Here is a 12,947-nt window from a genome sequence, read left to right on the forward strand (position 1 = left end):
AATTTAATAAATTCAACTTTAAAAATACAATGGATTGGCAAATTTTTTTAATAAATTTTCATACATTTTACTTTTAATAAATGTTCACTTACACCGCCAATAATCTTTTCGACACTGTAAAACTGACCATTTAATTCCATCCTCATGTCATTCCTGATCTCCATCGTAGTACTTGCAGAAGACAATTGTGGTGTACTTGTACTTTTAAAAGTTTTAACTTGATAGGTAAATAGTTTTATAAAGATACATTTATATACAGTGCCATATGTAGAAATGTCAAGGCCTTCACTCACAAAGTTGGAATTTATGCAGCTGGGGATAGAGTGACTCAAAGTCCTGCTTTGAAAAGCGGTATACGTAGACTTAAAGTAGGGAAGTTTTCATATAACAAGTAAATCATAAAGTGACAAGTTTTTCGCGTACTAACTATGAAACAGTGTTTATCCGCCTATCTTCCTTGACTAACACTTTTATCACCAAAAACATTCGCAATAAAGACACAAACTCATTAGACAGAACTTTAGGAGACAATTTTTTTCTCGTCGTTTCCTATTTTTAATATAGAGAAGTAAGGTATCTGGTTATTTGAAATTTACATTTGATTGTGAGACTGGTTTGAAGACGAAACTCAAAAATAGTGTGGTCCAGACAAATCTTCGAAACTTTATGGCTAATGGCTAAAATACTAATGGCTAAAATACTGACAAAACAAAGAAAAGTCGCGTTTGATACGATTTTTTACATTAGTTACTATAAAAGATCATCACTACAATAGGGTACAATATGTGATTGATGAAGCTACTAAACAGAAGACACCTTGGTTTTCAATCAATTCATCATCACTTCCATTTGTACCAATCGAGCATTCGTATCTCCAGGCATACGATACGGCAACAAACCAGCGAACGTCACAATAGCTCCCGCTTGTTTTCTCAAGTTGCTCAAAAACTAAAAACAACAAAAAATATTCAAAAATTAATTTCATCTTCAATTATTTTAAATGGTTCATAGTTTAAAACGGAATTTAATTTTAGTAGAAAGTAGAAGATAATATGACTAACCCAGTGGACATAGAATTTGAATTAATACTTTCTCTTAACGCCGTCGCATGTCAAATAAATTTTCTTAGCTTAGAAACATAATTTTCTAATTTTTATTTCCAGTTGCACTTAACCTAAGCCTGTAATAATTACACAACCTAGTACCGTCGACAACATTTATAATGACACTCACACATCGTCGACAACATTTATAGTGACACTCACACACTGTCGACAACATTTATAGTGACACTTACACACCATCGACAACATTTATAGTGACACTTACACACCATCGACAACATTTATAGTGACACTCACACATCGTCAACGACATTTATAGTGACACTTACACACCGTCGACAACATTTATAGTGACACTTACACACCATCGACGACATTTATAGTGACACTCACACACTGTCGACAACATTTATAGTGACACTTACACACCATCGACAACATTTATAGTGACACTTACACACCATCGACAACATTTATAGTGACACTCACACATCGTCAACGAAATTTGTAGTGACACTTACACACCGTCGACAACATTTATAGTGACACTTACACACCATCGACGACATTTATAGTGACACTCACACACTGTCGACAACATTTATAGTGACACTTACACACCATCGACAACATTTATAGTGACACTTACACACCATCGACAACATTTATAGTGACACTCACACATCGTCAACGACATTTATAGTGACACTTACACACCGTCGACAACATTTATAGTGACACTTACACACCGTCGACAACATTTATAGTGACACTCACACACCGTCGACAACATTTATAGCGACACTTACACACCGTCGACAACATTTATAATGACACTTACACATCGTCGACAACATTTATAGTGACACTCACACACCGTCGACAACATTTATAGTGACACTTACACATCGTCGACAACATTTATAGTGACACTCACACACCGTCGACAACATTTATAGTGACACTCACACATCGTCGACAACATTTATAGTGACACTCACACACCGTCGACAACATTTATAGTGACACTCACACATCGTCGACAACATTTATAGTGACACTTACACACCGTCGACAACATTTATAGTGACACTCACACATCGTCGACAACATTTATAGTGACACTTACACACCGTCAACGACATTTATAGTGACACTTACACACCGTCGACAACATTTATAGTGACACTCACACATCGTCGACAACATTTATAGTGACACTCACACATCGTCAACGACATTTATAGTGACACTTACACACCATCGACAACATTTATAGTGACACTTACACACCGTCGACAACATTTATAGTGACACTCACACATCGTCGACAACATTTATAGTGACACTCACACATCGTCAACGACATTTATAGTGACACTGACAAACCCTCAACGACATTTATATACACCGAAGTTTTAACATTCCTCATCTGATTACGTTTCTGTTGTTCTCAATTCCCAAGGAAAATATCTTAGCACCCGCAAGGGTAGCCCAAATAGCAAATTCAGATAAGTATACGCGAAAATTAAGGGATTAGGCTATTTTTTCAACCATATCATCTTAAGGATTTTAAATTTTCCATCGAATGGTGTTTGTACCTTTAATAAAGCTGGTATGACATAATTTTTTTATATATTATTATATTATTATGGATCTGCATATTTTCCGCTATTCAAAAGTAGAAATGATGACGAATGTTTCAATCAACATCATTAATTCAACCATTTTGCTTAAAAGTCTGCTTAATGGGATAGACTGGTTAAATATAAGGGGTTTTAAAAACTCCAGTTACATGATAAATAATCTTACTGATTCATCTTTTTCTTTACGTACTCCCATATATGATGACTGTGAAGAAATTCTAAATAAAATTTTAATGTATAAAATATTCTGCAAAAACAAAGAGGACAACTAAAAAGTACTTATCATAGAGTATCACCATAAAAAATTAATCTGTGTGATCCTCTCTTCTATGTTTGTAGTATAATACTCCGCTATATAAAAACAAGAAAAAAATCCTAATCACTAGAGGCTGCTTACTTGCTTCTCTTGTATTTCTCATATAATGTGTTCATCACAGCCAATAAAACATCAGGTAAGCATTGACGTACCTATTATAAAAAAACAAGAACGTTAGGATTTAAGCGCAAAAAATTAAAAAAATATCATGATTGACGGCTATAAAGTTTTTAAAATATAAAGGTTAAATCACCTCCCTTTTAGAAAAGGTGTTAAATCTGTTCGACTGCTAAATTCGCTTTACATTCAGTGCGCTATTGATGTCTATGGGTGTACTTAAAAAACTTAGTATTTAAATTAAGATGGTGCATGAATTGCTGATATAAAGGTAAATTCTAATCAGTCTGTACGTTATAATTTGTTTATAATTGCGGCTTCTGATTTGTAAAATGGCTTCTTCCCCTATTTTTTTTGTATATTTTTTATTTCGTATAGCAAGCAAAATATGCTGACATACCTCATCGCTGTATTGTTTGAAAGACGAAACTTTCAAATCCACTTCATCAACCGACAATGGAATTAACTTAATTTTCTGCATAACCTGAAATTCAAACAAAATCCATCGTACCAGAAATAAAGGAGATTAAATGCTGACAGAGGAACATGATAATAAGTTTATAGGTTACTTAAATTTAACAAAATCTACAAAACTCTTGTTGCAACTAGGTAAAACAGATTAATCTTTAGAAAACTTCAAACTTTCAAACTTTCAGGGAATTTCGTGAAACTAATTAGCCGAGTCATCAAAAATTGTGTAGATATTGGCGTGTAAATTTATCGCCATAAGTATCAAACTACCCTTCTCCTCGTTAAATATTGGGTTGACAATTCTTCTCTAAATACCTGCAACAGCTTTTCTTACTTCTCATGTTAATTTGTATTTTGTCTTCTTAACTCCGAGAAACATTGGTATTATCAACAAACAGTTTCCTCATACAAAAATGGTAGATAGAGCTAATCAACTTACATCAAGTGAAGAGTCATACTGTTGCTCTTGATACAAATCAAAATAGTACATAAGATCAAGCAGCAAATAAAATGTCGAACTTCTCATGCGGCTACCATTATGGCCACGTGTTTTGTACCTTTCTGCAATAGATCTAGACAGTGTCTGAATACGTTGCCGAGAGGATTGTGGACTGTTGGCTAGGGATACAAGCTAAAATAAAAATATGCGAAATAAAATCATACAAAACTATATGATTTCTGAAAGCCGGATAAATTTCCTATGGAGTAGCTTCTGGGGACTGCAAATCATTATGGGCACGTGTTTTGTACGTTTCTGCAATAGATCTAGACAGTGTCTGAATACGTTCTCGAGAGGATTGTGGACTGTTGGCTAGTGATACAAGCTAAAAAGCACGAGATTGAGAAAAAGGTTTGGATTGTAAATATATTGTTGCTTAATATGATTCATTTTAGACTTTTTCTAGCTCATTACTCCAGGTTCAAGAACAATTTTATACTTATTTAGGGTATGTTTCTTTTATAAAACGTTAATTTACTATATATTGGATATTAAACATGACATACATGTAAATACGATGGACTGGAAAACAACAAAATCGAGAAAAGAGTATTATTTTCAGAAAAGAAGAGACGAAAATAGCAAAGATTACTGCATTAATTATAGAAAATTAATATACCTGGCATAAAAGATTACTCAATAACTCCAACACCTTTTCATGTTTCTAAAAAAACCAACAGGGGTAAATAAACATTGAAGATCACAAATATCTTATTATCTGTAAACTATGTCCCTTCTGTTATTGAAAAGTGTTTGCAAATTGAGGTGATAAGAAAGCAGTAGGAAGTGAAGCTTGTAAGCAAAATATAAATTTTGACCACATTATTTGACATTTTAAAACAACAAATACAAATTTTAACAAATCTTTTTTCTTTTCCTTACATCGGATAGATCGTACAACATAGCAGCATCCTCAAATTGTCCCTTATTCTCAGCATCCTTTGCAACCGTTGCTATTATATTTGTGACATCCAATTCAAACTTTGACACAGAGCCAGCCTAAAGTGAGGAAGAACTTAGTTGTTACATCAACCAAGAAAACCGTATTAGTAAAACTGTAACGTAAATGATATATACTTTACTGATCTGTCTAATATTACTTTAGAAAGGTCAACATGCCATATTATCTTCAAATCAAAACTACATACCTTTTTTGAACCGTCTGGATTAATACATCCTAATATGGTTTCAAACTAAAAAAATATTTAAAACGGTTTGTAAGAACAAAGGTTAAATCCAACTGGTAGTTGCAATGCTGTTGTCATGCTACAGTGGGTCCTGCTTACCCATGTAACGTAATATTTAAAAAGGAGAAGAATGCAAGATTGAAAGAACAAAAAGGACATGTAAATTCTGTAAACTGTCTTAATAAGTTTCTTTAAAGCTTGCAAAATTTTTCAACAATAATATTTGAGGAGTAGGCAGTAGTTTGTGGATAAATCCATGAGGCGGCCCGTCCTTTATATATCACATGGGTTCATTCGTCTGCAAATTATTTACTTTACCTGGAATGAAGCTGCGGTGCAGCCATTTTGTTTTGTTATTAAATAGATACATATATATTACCCATGGTGTTACCCATACTATACTGCTATATATCCCAAACTGCGAAATAAAATCATACAAAACTATATGATTTCTGAAAGCCGGCTAAATTTCCTATGGAGTAGCTTCTGGGGACTGCAAATCAAATCCTCCTCGCTAGCAGGCAATATGTTAGCGATAAACAAAGTGACTCTACTTCTATATGACTACACTGATTATTTCAGTAGAGAATGACACACACATGTGCCATGACAAAATGAAGTTGTGCTGTGACTTTTAAGTTCTAAGAACAATCCTAATAAATTTCCCCATTATAAGGATTTCTTAAGAATTTTTAAGCCGTATTTTTGTGAAATGGCAAAAGGCTCTCAGAGGTATGCGACCTAAAAATATCACAAGCAGGTGTCTTATAGATAAATATTAAAAATTCAGTAAGTATCCTAGCCATGCATCATATCCCTCATGCCAGGAACAGATGTTAATTAATTTTTAGGTTTTGTGAAATGACTCTGTTAATAAATTAAAAATATATTGTTGCAGTGATGTGTAATTGACATTGACATGCGAGATAGTTTATGCAGCCCCTGTATCGTGTTCCTATGTTTGCCATACGAAAGGAATTACAGTTTATTAAAAGACATGTTGTGTCTGCAAGATGACAGCCAAATCGCTACTTGCATGGATGTACTAGTTTTAGAGATGCACAAAATAGTGATGTGCAAAATACCTTAACTTTTTTAGGCTCGCTGAGTGATCAATTTGATTAACATTTAAAATATTATTTTCATCTCTATTTATTTACGTTCGCATTGGTTTTTTATAATGTCCTCCCACCCCTATCGTATCCAACAAATTTTACTTCTCAGAACTCTAGATATTGGTTATTACTCAAAACTACCTCTAAAAATCTCAATGACATCCTTATAAATCGGAAAAATATAATAACTTTTGTTAGGACAGATTCTTCTGGGAATTTTTGGCCCTTAGTCATGCGACCTATATAAAAAACGGAAAATGTGTTAAATAACCTTTACTGGGCTGACAGAAACTTTGAACGGAATGAAAAAACTCTAGAACATAAGTAATTAGATTTTAAGCAGATATATGTATAGATATAATATTAGACAAATTTTAGGATTCCAATGACGTCACAAAAAATTGGTTCTTTAAGCAAAAATTGATGTCTTCCATTTTGTTTCTTTCATGACATACTATAAGAGTGCTAAGTTTGATTCAATTTGGATAAGCCTGTCAAAAGTTATGTCATAATATGTTCAAAATACCTTGGACAAAATAGGTTAAGATATCTCTTATATTAATACTTATTTTGTCTGTCATTTGAACCGATTTATTTAAAGAATGCAGGAAATGCGATATATTTTTAATGATTTACGGATGGATTTTTCACAGGCTAACAACTAGTTATGAATTTCACAGCAGATATAAAGAGTTGAGTGAAGAAGTCAACTGCATACCTCTCTTGTCTCAAGAGCCAATTCACTGACACAAGAAGCAAACAAATTATCACCATTGGGACTGTTCAGATGCCTGAAAAAGAAACAGGATATAAGTAAATCAACCAGGCAAATAAAATAAGGTACAAAATTATATACTTGCAACTAAAGTTCTTGACATTACGTTGGTTGCGATGATATTATTATAGTAATTCAGAAATTCACAACACGGTCTTACCTCAGTAAATAGAAATACTCCAAGGCTTCTCTTGGATCCGTGACTTCAAATTTTCTTGTGTATATTGTAATTAGTCTAGCATAATTTAGCCGCTTTAATGGAGGTGGATCCAGAGTATCTGCAGACACTATAACAGAGAAAATTAAATGTATAGTTTTTATTGTTAAATAAGTCTCTCTCCACTAAAACATTCACCTTGCCATTTATTTTCAGTACATCTATAATATTGCTTCAGAAGTAAGAATAATGAAAATGTGATATGCTAAGATGTTGCAAGCCCTTTGGTTGAATATCAGGATTTTCACTTGGGGTGAGTTATATTTAATGAGACCAGGAGTAGTAATTACCACTATTTAGAAATAACCACCAGAGAACATGTTACAATTTCAGAGCACCAAAATTTGTAAATAACTGCAAGCTTTCACCTATATATTGGTATAGTTTTTGGTCCGCCAAAAAAGGGTTAACAGGCTTTTGCATAAGTTATTGCCACACATTTAAAGCAACATTTGTTGCTACTGTATTGTTTTGTGATAATTAGGATTCTGCAGAAAACCATGCTTTCAAAAACAATAATTTTAAAATGATCTGATCTGAAAGGCAAACACATATTTTCCATACTTTCTAATGCTAGTTTCACAAAATCTTTTCCAAACATTGCCTGAATGTTGGCAAAAGCTGTTGGAATAAGATGTTAACACTGTTTGGGCTTGCTATACATAGCACTTATTTAAAAAAAAACTTTACGTAAACACATGAAAATATAGATTAAAAATAGTGTAAGGTTGTGGCAGTTTAATTTACACTAAACTTTAGGATGTCAAAGCTGACTGTTTCAGGGATAAGCTTCTGCTCCTTTGATGGTTATTTTAAGATACTGCCAGTGCTCTGAAAATTACTTCAAAGAGTGATGGTTCTAATTAACTTCTTTGTGTTCACTGATTGCTAAAGTGAAAATCAGAAGTTACTATGTAAATGGAAAAGGTTAAGTTTTTAAAAAACAAAAAAAGTGACCAAAAACCAAAAACTCAGGCTGTTGTGGGAAATTCATTTATTTAAACGAAGTCTAATGTTATCAACATAATAAAGATAATATGCAATGATATATAGTGATACAGGTCTCAGCATGCTGATGTCAGTAGTGGTAATCGCCCAAAAAAACAATAGATAATGCGCTGTAAAGAAACTTGAGATAGAACAGTGAGAAAAAAATCGGTTACAAAAATTGATTATGGGTGCATCGCATTATCAACATGGTATATAACTTTGCATATGAAATATATTTATGATAAACAAAGTTAAAGAATTAAAATTCCAGCTTCAATGTTTCGAAATTCTTTGTTAGGTAGCTAAACCAACTATTTACACATTCTTGGCCATTTTTAAGTTACTTTAAAAACTTACCTGTTGATAAAGAAGGTTATGCTGAATAAAAACACAATTTACATATAAGGGAATAAAAGGTTACAAAGATAGATTTTTTTTATGTAAATAGAGCTAGCCTGCCTAAGGTTTGTTCATCTTTGTCACCAATTTTTCTTTTTTCTTGAGAGGAATTGTTGTTGTTGTAAGACACATTGTTTATTAAAACAAATGTTGAAATTCCCTGGGAAAAACAGTTGAGTCATTCATTTCTTTGCCCCTATATAGTCGCATATTATCTAACCATTTACAACAAGTGTGCCACAGAGCACAAAATAATAACACTTACAGAGTGGAGCATGAATAAGGTCTGGGGTCAGTAACAACTTTTGCATCTTTAATACAATAGCAATGTGAACAGCATGACTTCGACAGTGGTCAAGGCGTGACAAAAACTCCAAACCCTACAACATAAGTTTACAAAGTTACATAAGTTAATAATAACGATAAGTAAATAAAAACGAATGTATTTAAACTGTTATCAAGTATTTTAAACTTGTAACAATGTTTAATTAAGGAGTTGTATGCTCAAGCAGGATATACAGAGCTACATCTTTATCTGTGATAAAAAGAAAATTTAATTTCTTGAGCATTTTTTATCCTCAACATGCTTGTAAGGGTTTTTGGTCATACCAAAGAGTTGTATAAGACTTCAAGCAATTACCATGAATTTAAAATGGGTCAACAACATCATTAACAACAACAACTACTACTACTACAATCAAAATGCAAATACTTACAGCTTCAAACTGCCCTGTTAAAAATAACACCCGACAATAGAGGTATGGCTGATCATATGCTCGGAAATGACTTTCACCTACAAAATTAAAATTATCTAATTCAGTACAAATTAAGATGAAAAAGAACATTTACAAGTTACAATAATAAAGGGGATAACAAAATTCAAAACATTGTATTTATATTTTTCACAACTGTAACTTCCTAAAAAGTATTTAAATTTAGAAACTTTAATTCACAAAGTGTTAATTTAAGCATATCATTGCAGGGTGTAATCCAATTCATTACAAAAAGAATCATCCCTCTGTTCAGGAGGGAAGTTTTAAGAATTTTCACTTAATAAAAAACAGATAAATATTTCTTTCTCGCTTTAATACAGCTATGTAAAAGAATGGATAAATTTGTAATTGTAAATAAAATTTGTAAATTATAGTTGCTAATGTAAATCTTTTGGTAGCTAAAGTTTTTTTTAAAAATTGGGCATTAAATTTTTAAAAATGTACACTCTCCTAAAAAAGTTTTGATTAGGTTGCACTAATTATAATCTCTTATAATGATAAGGAGAGAGTGTCTGTCTGTCTGTAACAGGCAAAGTGAATGTGTTAATTTTTCTTTGATGTAGCTGAAAATGGTATGATGTCAATAACACTACTTTAACGTCAATACCTATAATATATTAATAAAGCCATTAGAGTGCACTTTAAACTTTGAGACCAATAATTTGGAAACAAGGTGGTGACATCAGTCGTTTTTCACCATGTGGGTAACTAGGGACCACCTGGGACCAACTTGGGTAAGTTTACCAAACCTGGGTCTTCGAAACCGTTTCGGAATTGACGGGTTGATGTCGTCATTAAAAAACATTTTAACCTAAATATCTCTGCAACCGTTTGTCAAAAGCACATGATCTTATACATTTTCTTGATCAGCGTTTCAAGATCTATGCGATGAAGGCAACAGTTGCTGATTTTGGCTGACGTCAGCAAAATTTTTAAACCCTTATATCTCCTCAGACGTTCATCGAAAACATATGATCCTATACATTATTTTGATCAGCGTCTTAACCTCTTCTTATTACAGGCAAAAAATGAACTAATTTTCACCAACCTTGTTTTTGTATATGCACTGCTGACGTCAGCAAAACATCTAAAACAACCTATTTTTCCATTATTTTTTTGCCTATGGATTTTTCCACGGGCCTTATAGACTAGTCTTGTTAAAAATACAAAGCAACACATACCATACTCTTCAAGCAATAATTTTTGTAAACTTTGCAGTGTATTGCCTTCTTGATTCATATGGTCAGCATTTGCAAATTGAATCTGGTTTAATTTTAACCATATATAATCATCGGTTTTCTTTGCCACATCTGGATGTGGGTCAGTCGAATCGCAATGACCAACAATACAATACACAATGCGCTTAAAAGGATCAGGGCTTGACCGAACTGTCCTCTTGTACTCCACTCGCAGCTTAGCTTCATTGTTGGGGTGCAAACGACGTTCATTGCTTGCAAAGTATTCCTTTAAATATGTTTTGAATTCAGAGTATTGAGGAGGCAAGGCTTCTGCTGCTTGTTTTGTGGCTTCGACATCCCCACACCGTAAACAATAATAAACTAAAGGCCATACAGGAACACCATTCACATAACCATCCTCATAGCCAGAAGCAGTGCTCATCATTTTTATTTTCAAATAACTTTGTACATAATTGTATAATCCTGGTACACCACCCAGGTGGGCTTGTTGCAAGTTATCATGCACACGCTTTTCAATAAAACCTCGGTATCTGTCTTCGAGAAACATTTTAGCATTTGTTACTAAACTTGTCTGAAATTCTTTGGACTGCCTTAGCTTACGCGTGTTATTTTCCTGAAGTGGCAAGTTCAAGATGATTTGTTCGACCAACCCCCATAGATCTTTAACATTAATATCCTCTGTTTTTAACCCAACCTGCTTTAAGGCCTCTAAGAAATTATATTTTTGTCCATTTATGCTTAATTCATTACACAGATAAACTTGACGTGCATATGCCATTTCAATAGCACTGAGTGTACTCCTTCCCTTGGAAATGGAATTTTCTTCAAATCTTCCTGCATCGACAGGAAAACTGAGCGCTTGTTTTCCTGCACTAAGCAATGAATTTAATATTTTTTGTTTTTCTCTCTCCCATTCGTTTTCCAAACTGTCCCAAAATTGTTTTTCTGCATTAACAAATGTTTTTCTCTTTGTTTCTTCAATCGTCGCAAGAATTGAGTTTTCTCTCTCATTTTTTAAAAACCCATGTATATCCGTTTCAACAAGAGGCTCAATTGGCTCAAATGTCTTGGTGGTGTTAAGGGATTCCAGCCTTTGTGACAACTTTGGAAGTTCAACACCTTTTGTACTCAACAAAAGAGATCTATAAAAGATTACATTAAACAACATCAAGACAAAATAAGTTATTTTGTCTTGATGTTGATGTGGTTACTTATTGCAAGCTTTCAAAAATTGTTGTTTGATAGCTATGCACAGCAGTAGTTAAGGAAAAACATTAAAAGATGAAAAATAAAAGGGACTTGTGAAATGTTCACCGTTGCATGGTAGAAGAGGAATGCGTTAAAATTAGTCAAAGAAAAATCTTGTTAAAATAATATCTGACTTACGCTTTTACATCAGACCCTTCCCCAACATTTGTCCAAGTTTTTGAAAGTAATCTCTGTGATGCTTCAGCCAACTGTGGCAAGTTTCTTTCAATTCTTGGAAGTTCAGTTCCAGTATCAACATCAGCAGTTAACTGTTCTGCACAATGCAAGAGGTCGGAAAACGAAACATTAGACATTTTGAACAATTTATATATTTGTTTTCCTGAAATAAAAATATAAAGTATAAAACAGAGCTTAATTGCAGTGTGATGTTTTTATGGAATAATATTGCAGCTTTCCAATTTTATTAATATTATTATAGCGGTAAAAATAAATAGTGGTAGATATACATGGCATCACTAAAATCGTTAGAAAATTCGGGTTTTGAGTTATTTTCTGATCTTGATGGTTTTAGAAGTCCATCTGAATTCTTTGATGACCTACGTCTTGACATCTTATTAAAGATTGGCAACAAACTGAATGCCATTGAACTGTTTTGTTGTTATGAAAGTAACTTTACAAAAGCTGATGAATACAAAGTTAGACGCTATCAAAATTTGAAAAACACTCTTTTAAACAAAAAATACCAGCTAAACAAGATGTTTGTAGAGGTTTCCTCTCTTGGATTCTTCCCTAGAAGAATCGGGCACTTTCCAACTTCTGCAGACAGTTTGGTTGCTTGGATGTAAAACGCATGATGAATAAAATTTCTGAGGTAGCAATAAGAAGCTCGTATTTTATCTATGTTAGGAGGAATAGTGTGACATGGGAAAACCCTTTCATACTAAAATTTTATAATTTTTTTTTGTTTTTG

The 12,947-nt window shown here is 33.1% G+C and overlaps 1 protein-coding gene across 2 annotated transcripts; it reads right to left on the reverse strand.

Moving 5' to 3' along the window:
* Nucleotides 1-724: 724 nt before the first annotated feature.
* LOC130614875 (nuclear pore complex protein Nup93-like) lies at nt 725-12,356 on the reverse strand. 2 transcript variants are annotated; one of them, XM_057436341.1, is made up of 14 exons: nt 12,155-12,356; nt 10,751-11,910; nt 9,513-9,589; nt 9,062-9,176; nt 7,351-7,477; nt 7,134-7,206; nt 5,262-5,306; nt 4,996-5,112; nt 4,733-4,777; nt 4,054-4,245; nt 3,544-3,627; nt 3,108-3,178; nt 2,877-2,928; nt 725-948 (listed from the first exon to the last, which is right to left on the reverse strand). In XM_057436341.1, the coding sequence occupies exons 1-14, from the start codon at nt 12,328-12,330 to the stop codon at nt 829-831; spliced, it is 2,454 nt and encodes an 817-aa protein (XP_057292324.1). In that variant the 5' UTR covers nt 12,331-12,356; the 3' UTR covers nt 725-828. The 2 variants fall into 2 exon arrangements, with proteins under 2 accessions (XP_057292324.1, XP_057292325.1); XM_057436342.1 differs by lacking the exons at nt 725-948; nt 2,877-2,928; nt 3,108-3,178; nt 3,544-3,627; nt 4,054-4,245 and adding an exon at nt 4,282-4,438.
* Between the last annotated feature and the right edge of the window lie 591 nt (nt 12,357-12,947).

Source organism: Hydractinia symbiolongicarpus, chromosome 11 (genome assembly GCF_029227915.1).
Source record: "Hydractinia symbiolongicarpus strain clone_291-10 chromosome 11, HSymV2.1, whole genome shotgun sequence".
Taxonomy (NCBI): domain Eukaryota; kingdom Metazoa; phylum Cnidaria; class Hydrozoa; order Anthoathecata; family Hydractiniidae; genus Hydractinia; species Hydractinia symbiolongicarpus.

Coding starts and splice junctions, on each gene's coding strand:
- LOC130614875 (XM_057436341.1), bottom strand. CDS start 12,330: ATGTCTAATGTTTCGTTTTCCGACCTCTTGCATTGTGCAGAACAGTTA. Junction 5,113..5,261: donor ATCCAGACGGTTCAAAAAAG/GTATGTAGTTTT, acceptor TCCTCACTTTAG/GCTGGCTCTGTGTCAAAGTT. Junction 2,929..3,107: donor GAGAAATACAAGAGAAGCAA/GTAAGCAGCCTC, acceptor AATTTTATTTAG/AATTTCTTCACAGTCATCAT.